The sequence below is a fragment of the Oryctolagus cuniculus genome, chromosome 9 (genome assembly GCF_964237555.1).
Source record: "Oryctolagus cuniculus chromosome 9, mOryCun1.1, whole genome shotgun sequence".
Lineage (NCBI taxonomy): Eukaryota > Metazoa > Chordata > Mammalia > Lagomorpha > Leporidae > Oryctolagus > Oryctolagus cuniculus.
In genome coordinates this window covers 2,618,497-2,637,781 of record NC_091440.1, presented here as the reverse complement: position 1 = coordinate 2,637,781, position 19,285 = coordinate 2,618,497, and the positions used below count along the sequence as shown (strand labels likewise).

The window sequence follows — 19,285 nt, the reverse complement described above, 5'->3', positions numbered from 1 at the left end:
GCCAGCTAAGCTTGAGGAATGATGGGCAGAATCCTCCCCCCTTCTGTGAACACACCAGGGAATGCAGAGAAAGGCGCCCCCGGCTTAGCGTCCCGGCCCTTGGCCCTCCCTCATGGCTCAGACAGGCAATGACTTCCCACAGCTGGATTAGCTGTCCCAGGGCCCGTGGGGTACCTTGATTACGGCTCTGGCCGACTGTGACCTTCCCGGGAGCACAGTGAGGATCATGCCCCCAGTCCCCCCCCCCGCCCCGCCATGTGGTCAGCACCTGGCCAGGAAGGGGCCGCACGCCCGTGTGTGCAATGCAGGAAGGAGCCCGTGGGCAGAGCCGCAGGGAAGCCGAAGCCCTCCAGGTGGTCTGCTTCCTGAAAGCAGACGTGCAACGTGGGGGCCTCTATTGCTGGAGTGCGCACTTACTGGGAACCTGGGGACAGCACTGGGGACCCTGGGAGCCCAGTCCCACACGCACACCAGAGGGACACGGCGTGGCCTCAGAGAGGTTGCCCTCACCCTGGCCGATGCCGCCTCCACTCCCCGCGAGGCCGACAGCTGGGTGGATGAGGCTGTTGCTGGATCTAAGTCAGAAACCGGCCTTCCGCCTCGAATCACACTTCCGGTAGTACTTAGCCGAGCACCCCAGCTCGGGCCATCCCTGGAGGAAGGACTGACTGCGGGCTGGGAGGGGAGAAGCCCGAACCACACTGGGGGAAAGCTCACCCTCTCTCCCGGGCGGCTGCTCTGCTTGCGGGGTGGGGGAGGGGCGTGAGGGCGTCAGGGGTGGGGTGGGGAGACCCCCACCCCCACGCCCGCGGCAGCTTTCTGCCTGGGACCTGCACCCAGCTCCTGCCTTCTCGCTGAAGAAACAAAGTGGGATGGGGAGGGGCAGCCGCGGCATGAGATAAAATCAATGGCTTGGAAAATCCACCCGCCAGCAAAGGAGCAGTTCGATGACAGCACATGTGGCCAAAGGCAGGAGCAAACAGCCCACCGCACTGGGCGGCCCATGCTGGCACGCCGTAGGTGCTGGCCAAGGGCAGGTAAAGTGGCATCCAGGCGACCCAAGAGCCACACCCATTGGCGCCGGAGCTAGGACAGGGCACATCTGCACCATACTTGGCTTGGATGGATACTGCTGTTACGGGGAGGCGTTGGTGTACCCAACAGCTGGCTTTGGGAGGAGCTCAGCGAACACATTACGGGTGGCATGAAAAGTGAGACCAATTTTAAAATTAGCCAGATATTTTTAAGTGGATTTTCTTGTACACCCGAAGTCATGCGCGTACGAATCACCGTTCTTTAATTAAGGCAGGGAAGGAGTGTGCCGATAACATCGGAGCAACCTCCATGCCGGGCTCCTCACGCAGAGTCCCCGGAGGGACCCGGCCGAGCCGGTGGGCAGGAATGTGCTTTAGAGGATAATTACAGGGAAGTCTGAAAAATCCTCCCAGAGTCCACTCATCAGGAGCCTGGAGTTTCAGGCGAGAACAGCAGCTCCCAGCAGTGAGTGAGCAGCTCCCGTCGCTTCCAAAGTCCTAAACGGCCAACGCCGGCCAGAAAACCGAGCTCCAAAAAGCCGCTCGCCCCACCCACGGGAGCCTTCTCCCACTGGCCTTGGGTCCTAACCACCTCTTCCTGGAAGCCAGAAGTCTTCTGGTCACTATTTCAAGACCAAAGCCTACTCTTGTGAAAGCCTTTTTTTTTTTTTTTTTTTTTTTTGGCCATGCTTACTGCTGGCTCTGGAACTTGGCAAGCTGGGGTCCCATTGGAGCCATCCCAAGTTCATTGCTGACGGAACCATCACCACCCAGGATGAGACCTGTGTGCACATGGTCAGTGTATTCTGGTCTGTCACAGCCCATACTTTATATGGGGTGCAGCGCAGTTAGGGCGGACAGCGCGCCCAGAATAGTCAAGCTTAAAAAGTAAGAATGATCCCAGCCACCGACGGGCAAGATTGAGAATCAGAGAGGGCGAGCGGTCCGGCGGGCAGGGAGGATCGCGCAGCCGCAGCCTCTGTGGGCAAAGCGCACCCCTTCCAGGCCACACCTTCGGGCCTCGGAGCCGCCTGACAGCCGGCGGCCGGGAGCAGTGCAGGCAGGCTCGGCTCGGCTCGGCTTGGCCTGGCCCGGCCCGGCCCGGCCCGGCCCGGTCCGCGCGCAGATCCGTAGGCTCCCTTCTGGGCGAGCGCAGAGCCAGAGGAAGTGGAAGCTAGGAAAACAGTGCGGGGAACAATGAGATGCAGTTTCGCTTTGGCTTCACCCTCCAGTGCAGCTGTGGTTACAACTTTTTTTTTTTTTAAGAAAAATAAATTAATCAAAGGCAGAGAGTGCAGGGTGGTAACTTTTCAAAGCCGGCCGTCCGGGAGAGCTCACTCCCGCGTCCGAGCGTGCAAAGCCGTGGGAAAGCGAAGACACAGCCGCTTCCAGCCAAGCGGCCCAGAGCCCTTCAGCCCCAGCCACCAGTCTCCAAACAACGAGAAACACGCCCAAAGCCGCTCCCCGGCACACGTGTGGGGGGCTCCGAGCGGCGTGCGGCGCGCGCGCGCCCGCTCCTCCGGCCCCAAGCCCCCTCGCGCGCCCTGGGCAGGTGGCGGCGCCCGGCTGCCCGAGCGCCCGCGATGCGGGTTCCAATCCCATGGGCTCCCGGCCACCCGCTCCCCGCCACCGCGCGCGCTAACCTCGTCCCGGTCCCCCGGCCCGCAGCTGTTCCCTCACTCTCCCATACCCAGACCCTAACAAAGGGGCCTCCGTCATGGATGCGCGATCCGGCCCCGAGCGCAGGCGGCCGCGCCACGCGGGACCCCCGAGGGCTCCGGGCGCGGACAAAGGGGCCCTGCGGGGCGCGGGGCGCGGGGCGGGACCCCGGGGCGCGGAGCTGGCGAGGGACTCACCTTCGCGGCGGCCCGGCTGCGCTCCTCGTGCAGCAGGAGGGCGGCGGGCAGCAGCAGCAGCCAGAGGCCGAGCCGGGGCCCCATGGTGGCGCGCCCGGGGCGGCGGGGGACGGCGGCCGGGTGCGCGGGGGCCGCGGCGGAAGGCTCGCTCTCCGAGGGCTGGGGCGCGAGCGCTGCGCACCGTCCCGGGCGCGGCGGCTCCGAGCGGAGACCTGAGTGCGGCCGGCGGAGCTCCCCAATTTGTTGGCGCTGCCCCCTCCCCTTGGCGACGGTGCGCGGGCGGCGTCTCAAAGGGGTGGACCCTGCGGCGCGGGTAAGAGGCGGCGGGAGCGCGCAGCCCCGGGACTGCGGCCGCCGTGCGCCGGGACGCTGAGACTCTGAGCTCCGCGCTCAGGGCTCCCGCGCCGAGACCCCCGCAGTCCCGCGCCCGCCCCTCGGGGCCCAAGGGGCCCGGGGCCGAGCGAGGCCGGCTCCGCCGCTACTGCGCCGCGGGCGGGCGCTTCTGGACCGGTCAGCGCGCGCAGGCTGCAGCCCCTGAAGCCCGGCCGGGAGGTGAGAGCGACCCCCGCGCGGCGCCCAGACCCAGGCCGCAGGGAGGGGGGACTTGGGGCGCCCGGGGCCGCGTGCTCCTCCGGTTCGGAGTGGAGAGATGGGACGACCGCCCGGGGAGGATCGCGCTGCCTGGACCGAGCGGCGCCGGCCGGGCCTAATGCGGAGGCGCCCCTTTCTGCCTGGTCCGGAACTGGCCTCTGGGCACCCCTCCGGGGCAGCCAGGGGCGCGCCGCGCTGTGCCGGCGTCTCCCTTACGGAAACCCGCGGCGAGGATGCTTCGCCGCCCTCCCCTTGCTAAACCCGCTTTGTCTCTCGCCTCCAGGCAGGGAGCTACCCACACGAGCGGACCGACGGGGAGCATGGGCCGGGAGCGGCGCGCGGCGTCGGGCTCAGCCATGCGGCGGTAAGTGGCTGCGCGCCCGGTCCCCACGGGTCCCGTTCGCAGGGGCCCCTGCCCGCCTACTTTCAGGAACTGACAAGCCCGGGCCCGCAGGCTCAGGTCGCTCTTTCCCCCCTCCTCCCACCCAGGTGGCTGCTGCTGGGGGCCGTGACCGCGGGGTTCCTGGCCCAGAGCGTCTTGGCGGTAAGTCCTGGCGGCGGCTCCCTGCGCCCCACGGGGGCTGGGCGGCCCGCACGTGTCCATGCGGGCGTGTGCGGGTGCGTCAGCCCTTGCCCAGAGCGATAATTAGAAACGTAGCCCAGGGCGCACAGCTCATGCCTTAAGAGCCGGGAAGTCTCCCTGGAAGGTTTGCGGGGCTCTGTTGCATCCAGCTAATGCGGGCAGTGTGATTTTGGTTTCGTGGAGTGGGAGGCTGTGGGGTAATGAGGCAGCTTCCTAGTGTTAACCATGGTGCAATGAAAGCCCTGAGCTTTCTCCCAAGTCTTGTGGGCCCTGGATGAGCCACAGGTGGGAGCCGCCAGTGGCCTGGCCCCTGAGACCCTGTGCAGGGCAGCGGCGGCCCTGATGCTGGTGCTGTCTCTGGGCATGGTGGTCCCACTGCATTTTGCGTCAGGAGCAGGAGCCACCTTGTAGGAGCTCATTGGAGCCCTGGGTCACACAGGGCAGGTGTGGTGGTCTCTCCGGGGGCTGAAAATGCCCACCCCCCAACTGTCCCGGGTCCTGTGGCCTGGGCACTCCTGACCTCACCCCACAGTGTGTGGAGGGCTCAAGGCCTCAGCCATTGTGTGCGCCGCAACTCTGCCCTGCTGTAAGCCAAGGGGGATGTTCAGGGGAGCGAGCGAGGAAGGAGCTGCTGCCCCGGAGACTGTGGCCACAGCCGTCCAGGCCCGCGGCTCCTGGAACCTGGAGTGTCCCTGAAGCTGCTCTGTGATGGCCTCGGGGCTCCTCGTGCCCAGGCTTCTGAGCCCTGGGCGACCCACACCCACTCTGGGAGGAGGCAGGCCTCAGGAAGCACCCAGCCGAAGTGTGGGATGTGTGCACAGCAGCCCTGCTGGGTCTGTGTCTCCCGTGGTCCCCTGGGGCGCCGGTGGTAACAGGCGCATCCTCATTCCAGAGGATGGGGACTCCCGGGAGTTGTTAACTGGGACGAGCATGAGGGCTGCAGATCAGCTAGGGACTCACCCCAGATTTGTCTCTCTGTGCCTGCAGGGCCTCCCTGCTGCTCCCCCACTTGTCCCGCTGCACATGGCTAGCTAATCCTGGCGGGGGGGGGGGTGGCCAGGAGCATTTACAACCTGGCAGAGCTGTTCGGACTACACGGCTTGCATCCTGGGGGCTGGCTCAGGAAGCACTGGGTGTCTGGGTCCTTCGGGGTGGAGCCCAGCAGTCTGCATTCCCGCCTGCTGCCTGCCAAGGTAGGGGAGCCATGGATGGAGCAGGGGTGAGGGCGAGGCCGGCACCTGAGGCCCCGGTGCCGATTACAGTTCCTGGCCTTTAGAACCTACAGCTACAAAAGCCAAAGCAAGTTGTCCTGGCTCAAGCTGTGAATGCGCTGGGTGGGTTCAGCCCTGGACTGATTGCTGCCGCTCAGCCCCCGTGGCACCAGCTGTGACTCATGAGCCAATTCCTTGAGCTTTAACTCGATTCATTGAAAGTCGCTCTTAACGGTGCCGAGTCCAGCCCCTCCACACTTGGCAGCCGTGATCAAAGCCCCCTCCCGGCCCGCTGTCTCCGGGCTCCGTCCAGCGTGGGGCATTTCCTCTTGGATCCTGGAGAGCCTTGGGCTGGCCGCAAGTAATTGTTTAATGAGCCCTCCCCCTGTGCCAAGCTGTGCCCATTAACACCGCAAAGCCTCCCTGGAGACACCTGAGCTCAGGAACTGTTTCCCCAATTTGCAGGTGACGAAAAAGGTACAAAGCATCGAACGTGCCAGTGTCTGGCTGTCTCTATAATGGACAAGGGCGGGGGGGAGGCACTGGCCACTGGCCAGCAGTGAGGGAGCCCCCGAGTTTCAGTCTTTGGAGTCTTTTGGGGGGTGGGGCCTGTCTCCTTGGATTGACCTTAGACTGAGGGGTTCCTGGGAAGTGAGTCTCCCGTCTGCTCTGGTACAGGATTGGGAGCACAGAGCAGGGAGGAAGTTACAGCATGGGGTGGGGGAAGGGGAGCAGACATCCTCTGTGGGCAGCCCGGTGTGCTCTGGCTGCAGTGCCAGATCCCAGCCTGGCAGGACAGGATCGCATCCCAAACTCAGGGACGCCTGCTTGGGGCCCGTTCCAGCTGAGCCCAGCCGCAGGGAGCCTCTGTGTCTTAGACTAGGAGGGCCTCAGCCACCGTGTGCACTCTGGGGACGTGGGGAGGTGCGTGTGAAATGCTGTGTGTCGGGGGGGGGGTGCTGGGCCCCAGGAGGTCCCCGCCATCTCGGGTGCAGTGAAGGTTCCCTCTGCGGGGCGCTCCTGCCCTCAGCGGAGACCAGAAGCATGCGCTGCGTCACTGTGGGCTTCATAACTTATCTCATGAGCTGGGCGGCGGCCTTGAAGATCTCGGCCCAGTCCTGTGTGTCTGGGAAGGACATTCCAGAGGACAAAGGCCTGCATGGCACCAGCGGTGCAGCAAGCTGGGGAGACGGGCGGCAGCCACGCGGGTGCCTACAGGTGGCCATGCCGCCTGACACCTGGAACCCCAGGCTGCAGATGACGGCCTCGGCGCTGGTCTGCACCTGTCCAGTGAGTGGCCTTCTGTCCTGGAAAGTCAGCCCTGCCCCTTCAAGAAGAGACAGCCAGGGCGAGGCCCCGATGCACAGAGCTGCCCCGCTGTGCAGGACCTAAAGATGGGAGTCGGCTTGAGTCAGGGAGAGGAGGCAGGTCCTGCCTGCAGCCTCAAGTGGGGGGAGCAGTGAGCTGCACCTAGCAGGGAGCTCGGGCTGTCTCCTTGGTTCCGTCTGGGATAAAGAGTGCTTATCTTTGGTTAGGGATTGCAGAGCGAGCTCTGAGGTCAGCTTGCTTTTATCTGCTGCTGTCTGAGGGCTGCTGCTCTCCACTGGAGGTAGGAGGTGAGGTCTGGAACTCTGGCCTGGGCTGGTCCGGTCTCTCTGCAGGAGGTGGAGGCCACCCAGGGCCCGGGATCCGCAGTGTGCAGGGGGGAGAGAATCTGCCCCTGGCCTGGCTGGCTACTCCCCAGCTCCCTGGTCTCGGGGTGAGTCACTTCACAGGGCTGGCACTGCTGTGCTGTGTGTTGTCACGAGCCAAGGCCACTGCAGGTGACCAGTGCTCCCGGGCAGGCTAGAGTCCACGCCGAGCTCCCCGTGCACGCCTGGGAGGCTGAGCTGTGCCCCGGCTGCAGTGTTTGCGCCTTTTCCAGGTGAAGCTGGGGCTGCTGCAGGGTAGAACTTTTTTCTTCTAAGATTTATTTATTTGAAAGGCAGCTACAAAGAGGGAGGAACAGGCCGGCACCACGGCTCACTAGGCTAATCCTCCGCCTAGCGGCGCCGGCACACCGGGTTCTAGTCCCGGTTGGGGCGCTGGATTCTGTCCCGGTTGCTCCTCTTCCAGGCCAGCTCTCTGCTGTGGCCCGGGAGTGCAGTGGAGGATGGCCCAAGTGCTTGGGCCCTGCACCCCATGGGAGACCAGGAGAAGTACCTGGCTCCTGCCATTGGATCAGCGCAGTGCGCCGGCCGCGGCGGCCATTGGAGGGTGAACCAATGGCAAAAAGGAAGACCTTTCTCTCTGTCTCTCTCTCTCTCACTGTCCACTCTGCCTGTCAAAAAAAAAAAAAAAAAAAAAAAAGAGGGAGGAACAGACAGAGGTCTTCCATCTGCTGGTTCGCTCCCCAAGTGGCCACAACAGCCAGAGCTGGCCCAGGCCAAAGCCAGGAGTCCCTCTTTGTCTCCTGCATGGGTACAGGAGCCCAAGCACTTGGGCCATCTTCCACTGCTTTCCCAGGTGTATTAGCAGGGAGCTGGATGGGAAGTGGAGCAGCTGGGACTCACACCAGCACCAGGCAATGGCTTTACCCTATTGAGTTTGCCCCGGTGGCCACCGTAGGTGAGAGCTTGTCCTTGATTTCATCAGCCTCATAAATTCTGATTCTTTATGAAAGAGGAAGGTGGTATCTGAGCTCAGGGAGACCCTGGCGGCCCCTCCGTCCCTGGTAGTGTGGTCAGAGGGGATCACGGGAGGCACAGGTAGCCAGCCCTGAGCCACCCGTAGAGTCTAGGGCCCGCGTGGCCTGGATCTGGTGGATCAAGTGGATCTGGGATCCGGCCTCGCTCGTGGCGGATCCCTGCCTGCTCTGCCACGTTGAGTGAGGCCGCCTTCCGAAGCGATGAGCTGTTTTGGGAAGACGCTTCTGAGGGTTGTGTGGGACAGGCTGGCGCCCTGGTGAGAGACGCGCGAGATTCTGACGGAGTCCGTGCTGTGCCGTCCGTGCTGGTGTTCATTCCCCCTCCCACGTGAGCTGCTTCGTTTTACAAACGTGCCAAGGAGACGTGAGGTCTTAAGGGTGACAGCGATACTGGGGTTTCCTGCGCCATCAGTGGCAATTTTTTCCTGAGATTTACAATTTCTTGGAAACTTGTAAAAATTCTGTTCCCTGCGAGCTGGAGGCAGCCCCATGTGGTGTGCAGGAGTCAGGTGTCCAAGTGGGAGAGAGGCTGGGCAAGGACTCACCTTGTGGCAGTGGTCAGCAGGTGTGGCCAGTGGGACGAAAATATTGCTCCCGTTCTTTCTCTCATGGACCAAGTAAACAGAGGTTCCCGGGGTCTTTGGAAACATGGCGAGGTGGGGGCCCAGGCCTGAGTGACGGGGTGGCCTGGCCCTAGGGGAGTGGCCTGTGTTGCTGTTGTCCTTGAGCCATGTCTAAGGCCAGTGCCCTCCTGGACGCTGGCAGGCAGCTGGCAGCCCCCTGGGTAGCTTCGGGTGAGAGCTAGGTCAAAGGGACAGGACTCCCAGCTACCCAGTCCCATAGATTGAGCTGCCGTCCAGCGGCCAATGATATAACCAGCTGTGCCCATGTACCAAAGCCTCTGTAAAACCCAAAATGCCGGCTTGGGGCGCCTCCGAGTCGTGGGGCCCCAGGCGGGTTCCCGGAGCTCCGCGCCCCTCCCCATAGGTTGTAAGAGTGGAGGAGGAGCAAGGTTTGCTTTTTTCCCTCGAGTCTAGAGGGGAGCGGGCTGTCCTCTCGAGTCTAGAGGGGAGGGGGCTGACCCCTTGCTGGTGTGACAGCGCTGCCTCCAGGCTCCAGCCCTGAGGGTCCCTGGGGCCATTGTCCTCATGTGCCACAGAGAGCAGAGCTCTGCCCCACCCTGTCTTCAGCCCCGTAATCTGGTGGGCAGCAAGGATGGGGCGTGGGTCAGGGCCCCGTGCACCTGCAGTACCGGCCGTCTGCGGGCTTGGGAGCTGGCGGTCTCCCGGTGGCCACGGCCTCTGCATCAGAGAGAGGCTGGGGAGAGGAGCAGAAACAGGGGTGTCTTATGGCCCGTGGCAGTCGCCTTACACGCGCTTGTCATCGCCCTGGCCTGGGTCACAGAACTGCGGTGCAGTGTCTGCACTGCTGGCCTTGACGTCCGAGGTGAAGGGCGCCCTGTGCCAGGTGTCTGGATGCCTGCACCACTCCCTGAGCCCAGCAGGAAGTCCTCCTTCAGAATGGAAAGCCATCTAGGAACCTGATTATAGTGCCTTCTCGAATTAATAGGATTTTATATAGTCACGAGAGATCCGAGACAGCCATCGTCTGAGCCACACCTTGCCCCTTGGTGCTGGCTGCCACCCAGGTCCGGTGCAGAGCCCACAGCACCTGCTCTCCAGGGTTGCTCAATGGGCCATGCCCGATTCCAGGGCCTGAGGGAGGAGCGGCCGCGTGAGTGAGTGCAGGTGGGGTTGGTTGAGTCTGTAGACCTTTGGAAGGAGAAGTACAGTCACAGAGCAGTTAACACCAGACTGGGTTACCATGCGTCACCTTCTCAGTGTGGTTGTCCCTTTCCACGTTAAAGCTGTCCCCAGTGGATAAAAGTGGACGTGTGTGACGATCTGTCGGTGGAAGATGGGCTGTTTCCCCAGCCATTGCCCGCCCCCGTGCGGGGTCTCCCCTGTGAGAACCATGGAGGAATCTGTGGTTTTGAATTGTGTATGCTACTCCGGTACCTGGTAGAAATTACGTAACAGTACAAGGCTATTGCAAAAGCTTTTTGGGAAATGAGATTGAAACATGAGTTTGGGTGCAAAGAAATCTGAAATCCACGCAGAATTCTTCATAACACACCTCGGCTGTGAACCCTTCAAAGCCCCCAGGTTCTCCTGCGTGCTGGGCGCTGTCAGATCCGTGGCCATCAGTGGAGGGTCAGGGCCTCTGTGAGAGCAGGTGGGGCCTTCTGGAGGTGGACTCGGGTGGGGACGAGTGCCCGCCGTGCCCCAAGGTCTCTGGGTTGTCCCTCAGAGACGGCCTGCAAGGGCTTTGCAGACACGGGCCGCAACGAGGGCCCTCAGCCCTTCATGTGCTCCGTGGCTCAGACCCCTTGTGGGGTCCTCTGGGACCAGACGTAGAAATGATTCCTGCAGGGCCTCCTGCCAACCCTGGACCCTGGAGCAGCTCAAACAAACCGGGGAAGAAACAAACGGGGCCAGGAGCTGATCCAGGCTGCTGCCGCTTTACAGGTGGGGAAACTGAGGCACGACAGGTTAGGGCACTTGGGAAGGTCAGTAGGAATGAAGCTGAGGGTGAGCCCAGGACCCGCTGATGGTCCCAGAGTCCTCTGCTCTTAGCCTCCTGCTGGTTCGAAAGTCGCTGGCCACAGAGTGCGAACCCAGCTGTGCACCCTTCCACGCCGTGACGTCAGACAGCTCGCCCTTGTGTGTGTTTACCCGGGCTAAATGGCCAGGCAGGCCTGTGGGGCCACTGTTGCATGGGCCATCTGTCGTGGAAATACATATAAGTTGTATGTTAAATGTGTGTTTCTCACAACACGCGCATGTGTGCCAATAGCCCAAGAGTGCCCCCTCCCCCGCCGCAGGGCTGCAGAGGCAGAAGGGGTGAAGGCTGTTCTGGGTGCTGCAGGGTCTCTGTTCTCTGCAGGGTGGCCTTGCCAGCCCTGGGGGTGACCGAGCAGCCCTGATGGCCCGGGGAGGGGGGCTGCAGTGGAGGAAGCCCAGGGGCGCGAGGGGGAGGGAGGGGAAGTCCCACGGCAGCCCGGGAGGTTCCAGCCCACACAACAGCCAGCCCTCCTCAAGGTCCCCCGTGGGGCTCCAGGCAGGCGCTGTGCCGAGGGGACAGGGTGTGCAAACGCAGCATGTCTTGGAGCCAGAGGAGGGGCTCCTAGAAAGTTCTGAGGGCCCACATGTGGTAGTGACTTCCTGAAATCCGCGGGAACGAGACCTTCCTGAGGTCTCAGCCGTGCGGGCTGGACCAGCGCCCGCCTCCCTCCGCGGGTCCCCTTGCCTCGTGCCCCCGTCGAGAGGCCTGCTGTGCAGCGCGGGATTGTGGGTGCGAGGCCCCGTTCCCGAGCAGGAGCGCCTGGCACTGTGCACGAGCTCACATGTAGCTCACATGTAGGTAACTCCCTGGCCAGGTCCAGGCGCCGCACCTCCCGGGCGCGCAGAGCCAGCACAGGCCGGCCACAGGCGGTGTGGGTGTGGTGTGCACGTGAGTTGGGTGTGGTTGTCTAACCGTCTTGGCAGCTGAATGTGGCATCCGTGCTCTCCCACGAGCTGGGGGCGACCTGTGCGTGCCCCCTCTTTGAGGCCGAGCGTGTCTCCGTGGCTCTGTGCCACGAGTTTGGCAGCATGGATGCCAGGCGCCATCTTGGCCACCAGCAGACCGCACGCAGGCCGCCGAGGGCTCCTGAGGCTTCAGGCCTGGACGTGGGCGGTCATGGGAACCGGGCCGGCTAAGGCCTGGCTGCAAACCCCGCACTCAAGGCTGCTGGCCGCGTGACGCCAGGCAGGTCCATTAGCTCCTAGTACGGAGGAGTTCCAAGCCCCCACGTGTGCTCAGAGCGCGGGAAAACGCTGCCTGAAGATTTTAGTGACCTGAACATGGACACACTTGCTAACCACCGCGTAATGGCCACGTGGTGCTCGCTTTTTGTCTCTTAATAAATACAGGTCTTCAAATTCAGACATCAACACTTTGAAGTTGCAGAGAGTGACACTCGGGGGTCATTAGACCTGGGGTGAACGCACGGCCCACGGGAGCCGCGCTGCCGGGACAGGCTCAGTACTGGGATGCGGGAAGCAATGGCGGCGGGGGTCTCTTGTCTCCCAGGGTCCTCTGCATCCAGAGTCAGGCCCTGCAGTTTGAGAGTTTGTTTTTTTTTTTTTTTTTTTTGAAAGATGTATTTAATTATTTGAAAGAGATACAGAGCAAAAGAGAGAAAGAGGAGATACAGAGAGATCTTCCATCTGCTGGTTCACTCTCCAAATGGCTGCAACAGCTGGGGTTGGGCTAGGCCAGAGCCGGGAGCCGCCTCCAGGTCTCCCACTTGGGTGCAGGGGCCCAAGCACCTGGGCCGTCTTCTGCTGCTTTCCCAGGCGCATTAGCAGGGAGCTGGATGGGAAGTAGAGCAGCCAGGACTTGAACCGGCACCTGTATGAGATGCCTCCATTGCAGGCGGAGGCTTAACCTTCTATGTTAGTGCTGGCCCCTGAAAGTCAGAGTTAGAAAGAGAGTGACATAGAGAGAGAGGGAGAGAGAGAGAGAGAGATGATCTTCCATCTGCTGGTTCACTCCCCAGATGGCCGCCATGGCCAGTGCTGAGGCAGGCTGAAGCCAGGAGCCAGGAGCTTCATCAGGGTCTCCCACGTGAGTGGCAGGGGCCCAAGGGCCTGGGCATCTTCTGCTTTCCCAGGCCGTTAGCAAGGAGCTGTATGGGACGTGGGGTGGTGTCCACAGGGGACGCCAGCACCGTAGGCTGTGTTGTACCCACTCCGCCACAGCGCCGGCCTCCTGACGTCGGCAGTGAGAAGCTGTAATTCCAGTTCAAACCAGCTGAAGGAGTAACTAGATTATTTCCAGAACAAATGGAAAGACGGAGAATGATCTGTCCGGTGCTGGTGAGACCCAAGTGTAGTTCTGCAGAGCAAGGGCACTGGAGGCGTTTGGGTCCCCAGACCTGACACGGAGAGGCGAGGCTGGAACCTCGGAGAGCAGAGCCCTCGCCTGGGCACCCACCGCCCTGGGCACCCAGTGCTCCCGCAGCCTCCTGGGAAGGCCGCCCTGGTGGCCGGTTCTGCCCCAGCCCCAAGGCCAGCAGAGCAAGGCCGAAGGTGGAGTCCCACAGGAAGAGCCCAGCTGGGAGCCTCAGGGTGGAAAATCCCCTCCTTCCCTTTCTTCCTAACTTGGGGACTTCCCGATTACGGCCCCAGGGCCACCGATGGGAGCCCAAGCACCACCTTCCTTCCACCGCCTCCCAGCAGATTCCCGCTCCTTCCCCTCCCGTGGCGACCCTGGCTCAGACAGGATTTCCTCGCTCTGAGTCATCAGCGCTTGATGTCCAGCCTCTGCTTCCTGTTGCAAAGCGGGACTCTCAGCGCACAGGCCACGGCCTGGGCGACGCTCTGTGTCCCTGGCGCTGTGACGGTGCTGCCCCCGCTCTTCCTGTGCGGGCCGCCGGCTCGCCCCTGCCCCTCCCTTGGCTCCTGGGGTCTTCCCACTGCTCTTCTAGGGTTCTGGCTCTCAGTCTAGCAGGGCTGTCCTTTGGCCAGACGCAGCCCGTGACCTGGCAGCGGTCCCACCCCGTGACTCAAGGAGGGAGCCGGCGACGGTGGACGCAGCGCCTGGTCACCTCGGGTCACCGGGTGACCTGTCCTTGGGTTCCTGCGGGACCCCCTGCTGTGGGGTTGACTTTGCACCTGTTCTCGGCTCCCGCGTCGGGGTGGGGCATGGTTTTCCTGCTGTCCAACAAGAGCAGACAGTCTGCTTCTCACCTGATTGGAATTTAATGTTCTGGAAATAAACGAATTACTTGACTTGGGGGGATGTGGGCGGGGTGGGGGGAGGAAGGAAGATTACTCATGCTGGCTCCTGATTCTATTTTTCGATTAAAAAGTACTTAAGAAGTAAGAGCGAGGAATAGGATTGAGTCCTGCCTAGAAGTTCTAGCATGAGGAACACGGGTGTTTCAAATACATGGAAGGCTTGGTTCTCCCTGGACAGAGTGGAACCCTGGAGCCAGAGCAGTATCCCAGAGAAAACGCGTGTAGTTAAGCGGGGAGTGGTCGATGGAGCCTGGGGACCGTGGGCATGGCTCTTCCTCCCGTGAACAGTGCCTCTCCGGGACAGGTCTGTCCCCCAGCACGTCTCGTTCCTCAGTGAGTAAGGACAAAAGACCAAGGCTGTTGGCACAGGCAGCATTTTTGTCCTTGTGTTGGTTTTTCTTCCCCATTGGGCTAATTAACTGGAGCCTCTCCGATCTATTAATCCACTACAGTCAAAGAGAATCACCTTACATCTTTGTTCTTTCTCCGTGTTTTCTGTGTTAAAAGCGAGTCCAGCTCACTGATGTGAAAAGCAGCGTCACACACGTCATGGACGGCGTTTGCAACCTGCTTACGCGGGAACAAGCCTGGCGGGGTCACCCCAGGTCTCCCGTAGACATCGTGCAAACCGGGGTCGGGTCTTTGATGCTTCTTTCGTGTTTGCAAATCTCAGTCAAAGCCCAGCCCGCAGCTTGCCGTCCCCACTGGCTTGTGAGTGTGTGGCTCAGTGGCAGCGTGGACGCCCCTGCGGCTGCGCGCTGGCCCGAGCTACATCCATCCCGAGGGAGCCCCCTGGGGCCCCTCTGCCAGTGGCATCGCGCACATCACAGCCTGGGTCGGGCCTGCCTGCCTGTTCAAGGCTGAATAGTGTTCTGGTGCTTTCCCTGAGCTGCGCACCTCTGGCGTAGGGTTCTTTTCCCTTGGTGGGTGTCGTACGGCTGCCGTCAGGAGCTGTGACGACCGGAGATGCAGAGAAAGTGACCTGGAGCTCAGCACAGCTTAGCATAAAGCAGAGGGCCAAACAGGCAGCGGGGCCCCTGCGTCTCCGCGTGCCGCCCACCTCCCGGCTCTCCTGCGAGTGTCCCTCCGAGAGCCACCTGCTCATAAGATTTTCCGGGACCTGCTGAGTCCAGGTGTCCCCTGGGACGAGCAGGGCACGGTGTCCAGGGTGAAGCCGTGAGCGTGGCCTGGGCTGGAGTTACAGGTGACCTCTAAAGACGCAGAAGCGGTCCCTGGAGGCCACAGGGCCGTGCAGGGTGTGCGGGAGGCGGCCTGGCAGCAGGCTGCCCCAGGGGCCAAGGCAGGAAGGTCCCTGTGTGAGCTAGCCAGCCGGAGTCAGAGCTGGGGCAGCGCAGAACTCGGTGGTCAGGGGACCGGGAGAGATGGAGCCTGGGGGACAGCAGGGCCGTGTCCGCCCTGCCCACCGCTCTGCTGCCTTCCCCACCTGCTGTCAGGACTCCTAGCATGGGGACCTCACACAGGTGCCTGAGGAATCGCATGAGATGAACGTGCCGCTTTGTGGTTCCCTGGGAAACTCTACGGTGACAAAGTGTGGACGCCAAGACCTCGGGGGTGTGGTCAGAGGCGCTTGTGGGAACTGGAAAGCAGCAGGGGGGTCCCGTCCGCTGGGCACTGGTTAACACCATGGCCTGACTCCCTGAGCTGCGAAGCCATCACACAGTGCAGAGTAGTCGTGGACAGAGACCCACCGATCTTGACCTCCACGGCTGACCTGAGGGAACCGTCCATCTACTGGATCTCCCTAGCAGGCCGGTGACCCCAAGGACCAGGCTCTCAGAGGCCCACCACTGCTCTGAGACACGGGCGTGGCAGCCACCTGCGTGGGTGGGGAGCCTCCCACCGGAGCCCGACGCCAGCCCAGGGCGCGGCTCGTGGGCACAGAGAGCAGGCAGGGGCTCCAAGTCCCCTCTCTGCGACAGACCCAGGCTCACGGAGCCGGGGTGGGGGGGAGCAGGAGACACGGGCATCCCGGGCAGAGTGGAAGCTCAGCTGTTGGGCTCCGCTCCCGTGCCGCGGGCTTTGCTTGCCCTGAGTTGCTGGGCTGGACGGCCGCTGGCTTAGCGGCGAGCTAGGGCTGAAGCAGAAAGTGCCTCCACAGCAGGACAGGGTGCCAGACTCTCCCAGCCTGACGGCACGGAGGTTCCCTCGCGCGCAAGGCCCGGCAGCCGGCCAGTGGCGGCCTTCTGGGCTACGCCACGCTTCTGCTCCAGGGCAGCAGAGTTGGCCGGTGGCCCCTGAGCCTCCAAACACTCGGCCCCGCGGACGTCCAGGCTAAGCATCTGGAGCGTGGACCAAGGCCGGAAGCCCAGGGCCAGGGGCTGGGGACCACCATCCATCAAAGCCCCCTGGGGGGTGGCACCAGGACCCACCCCTTCCTGTGTCTCCTTCTGCCGGGCTCATGGCATCGGGGAGTTGAGGGAAACACTGTTCCCCAGCACCCGTGGAATGCGTGTCTGCAACGGCGAGGTCTCCTCTCCTGGCTGCACCAAACGCAGCCGCACACGCACCTGTCCTCCCTCCCGGGCATTGGATTCCGCAGGCCTGGGGCCGCGCCTGACACTCTGCAGTCCGACCTGTGTGGGAGATGATGGTGCTGAGGCCATGGGAGGACAGCACGTCCTGAGAGACGGTCCCTAGAGGGCTCCTCCAGCCCTGGACTCTGGGTCCCCTTGACTGGCCACTTCCCTGGCCATCAGGAGAACATGGGACCAGGCTGACCAGCCCCTGATGTCTCCCTGCCAGACTTCCAAACAGAGTGTGCTCAGAGGTGGGCCTGAGGGAAAGACCACGTCCTTGTGCTGCTGCACACAGGTGTGACCGTGCACACACAGGCATGACCGTGCACACACAGGCGTGGCCACACAGCTCTTTATGGGCATGCGGGACTGAGCCCTCAGGGTCCTGTTGCGCCCAAGAGCAGATGTGACTCAGGCCTTGCCCAAGCAGCCCCTGAGAGACAGGAGTGGGGACAGGGACACCACCCGACTCCAGCCCACTTGGTGCGTCGTTTTGGCCAAGCTGAAGCCCAGCATGTGGGCCATAATTGGAGATCGACACACGTTCTGAGTAGCCAGCTCTGGGAACGAGAAAGCCAGCCTAGTGCTGACTCGAGGTGGCTTCCTGCAGCCCAGGGCCCGCCCCTCCCGGCAGCCCCCCGCCCGGCTGGCGGAGGGAGGCTTCCTTTCCTTGGCCGGTCACGTGTTGACCGTCTCGAGTTAAAACATCTGTCAGACGAGGCTTTGGAAAATTCCACGGCGGACGACCCTGTCCTTGAGCTAGAAGCCGAGGTGAAGTGGGCCGACGGCCCCCGTCCAGGTCTCCCAGGAAGTCCTCCTGGGCCAACAGCCAGGAATCCAGGGGGTTGAAGCGTGGTCTCCCCGCCCTCCTCTGCCCGGCCCATGGCTGTGATGAGCCCCTGCTGGTTCACACAGGTCCCGTCGGGCGCCAATGGCAACCTCAGGCCGGAGCTGTGACTTCCTGAGCCTTCGGTCCCCCTTGCCGATGACTGTGTCCCATAGCATACGGGAAGCTTGTGACCTGGGGCCTGGCCAAGGCACACAGCTCCCAGGGGTGCTGAGGGTGTGTGCCTCCCCCCAGCCCTCATTCCCCTGGAATCCATTGAGGTCCCCAAGCCTGGTGTGGGCCCCTGGACTTGGACTTGTGGACTTCAGGTGTCTGAGTTTTTACCCACCCCAGCTCGCACAGCCACTCCTGTGGCCTTGGGGACAGAGGTTGCACTTGGGCAGCACAAGAGGACTGCCTGCTGGCTCCTCCGTGCCCAGGACCCACCTGCTGCCCGCCTTGGTGATGCCCAGTGGGGTCTGTCCACAGCCGTCTGCTTCCTGGTAGGCAGCCTGCTAATCTGCTGGGATCATGCGGTTTTAGCCTGGGTGTTGAGTTGTCGCTCAGAACTCCATGCGGCCCACACGGTCTCTGTGGCAGCTCCCACGCCAGCTGAGGTCCTGGCCACTGGGACCCAGGAGGCTTGATGGCGGGCAGCTGACCAGCCTGGGCCGTCAGTAATCTTTGTTCAGTGTCCGGTGCCCCTGGCACCAGACGTGCTAAGCAGGCTTCCCACAGTGAGGTACAAGCCTTGGCCTCGGGCACCCTCCCCCACCCCCATCTGCAGTCCACTAATGAGATGGCCACCCTGTGGCCTGCCATGTCCACAGAGCTCCTGTCCAGTCTGGTCTGGGCCTCCCACCACCGCGGCTGGGTTTGCTGCCTGCCCATCCTCCTCCCCGTGGCCCAGGTCCCCAGCAGCACCCCCAGAGCTCTGCACCCCTCTGTCCACTCTGGGTGCCTGGATGAACGTCTCCCGTCCCCGCCCAGGTTTGGTTGTAGCTGGGCTGTCACCTCGGCCACCCGGCAGCCTTCCTGTGTGTCAGTCGCTGAGACAGGACCTGCGTTTCACAGCCACTCGTCGCCTGACGCAGGCGCAGAAGTGGGCAGTCCCTGCAGGTCCCCCCAGACAGCCCCAGTGGGTTCAAGTGCGGGTCTTTGCAGTAAAGAGGTGGGGGGTGTGGTTGGAATGAAAAACACAGATTCAGCTCCAAGGAGCTGGCTTGTGTTGTTTTAAGAGAGGAATTTGTTCTGTGGGGTGTCAGTGAGGCGTTAAAATCCCCCCAACAGCTGAGAGGGAGAGAGAAGGGGGGGGAGAGGCCTCCTGCTGCGCCCCACGCCCTGGCTGGTTTGCGCTCAGAGCTGGTTAAGGCGCTGCTCTGAGCAAAACTTGCGCACTTGCCCCCCGCCCTGAGATGGGCACAGTTGGGAGCGAGACAGCTGGGGGATGTCGCGCGTCCTGTACACAAAATCACTAGCATTTCCCACAGGCCTTGTGAAGTCTAAACAGATTTTTGTCATATTTTCCTGAAGTTTTATTTATCAAACAGAGGCAGTATTCTAAATAACTGTTAGGTGCTGGGCAGAACTGTAAGCTCGGAGACCACGTACTGTAAACCCCGTTCATCTGGACCCAGAATTATGGCTTTGCCTCTGGGAGACCGCAGGCGGGCAGGGGCCTTGGGAGCCACGCTCGGGACGTCGCCTGGGCTGCTGCAGAGCTGGGCCCGCGGGAGCAGGGCCAGCTGCTGCTGGTGGGCGCGTTCCTCAGCCTGAGAGCCACAGCTGGGCATTAGAAATCGCCAGGACTGGGCCTCGGGCTGCTGCCTGCACCTGCACGCCACTTGGAGTCCCGGCTGCTCCACTTCCGAGCCAGCTCCCTGCCCTGCGCCTGGGAGGGCAGCAGAGGACGGCCTGGGTGCAAGGGCCCCTGCCACCCACGAGGAAGCCCTGCCTGGAGCTCCAGGCTCCTGGCTTTGACCTGGCCCAGTCCAGCTGTCGTGCACGGCCATCTGGGGAGTGAATCGGCAGATGGGAAATGCCTCTCTGCCTCCCCCTGCCTCTCTGCCTCCCCCCCCACCCCCGCTACTCTGCCTTTCAAACAAGTGAATGGGT

The 19,285-nt window shown here is 62.6% G+C and overlaps 2 protein-coding genes across 2 annotated transcripts in view; one reads left to right on the top strand and one right to left on the bottom strand.

Moving 5' to 3' along the window:
* Positions 1–3,136, bottom strand: part of COL4A1 (collagen type IV alpha 1 chain) — a 128,688-nt gene extending 125,552 nt beyond the window's left edge. The window contains exon 1 of the mRNA XM_051849972.2: positions 2,891–3,136. Coding sequence (XP_051705932.1) covers positions 2,891–2,974 — 84 coding nt within the window. The 5' untranslated portion in view covers positions 2,975–3,136. The remainder of the gene's footprint in view (positions 1–2,890) is intronic.
* Positions 3,137–3,157: 21 nt separating this feature from the next.
* COL4A2 (collagen type IV alpha 2 chain) overlaps positions 3,158–19,285 on the top strand; it is a 135,234-nt gene continuing 119,106 nt past the window's right edge. The window contains exons 1-3 of the mRNA XM_051849971.2: positions 3,158–3,442; positions 3,765–3,845; positions 3,971–4,025. Coding sequence (XP_051705931.2) covers positions 3,802–3,845; positions 3,971–4,025 — 99 coding nt within the window. The 5' untranslated portion in view covers positions 3,158–3,442; positions 3,765–3,801. The remainder of the gene's footprint in view (positions 3,443–3,764; positions 3,846–3,970; positions 4,026–19,285) is intronic.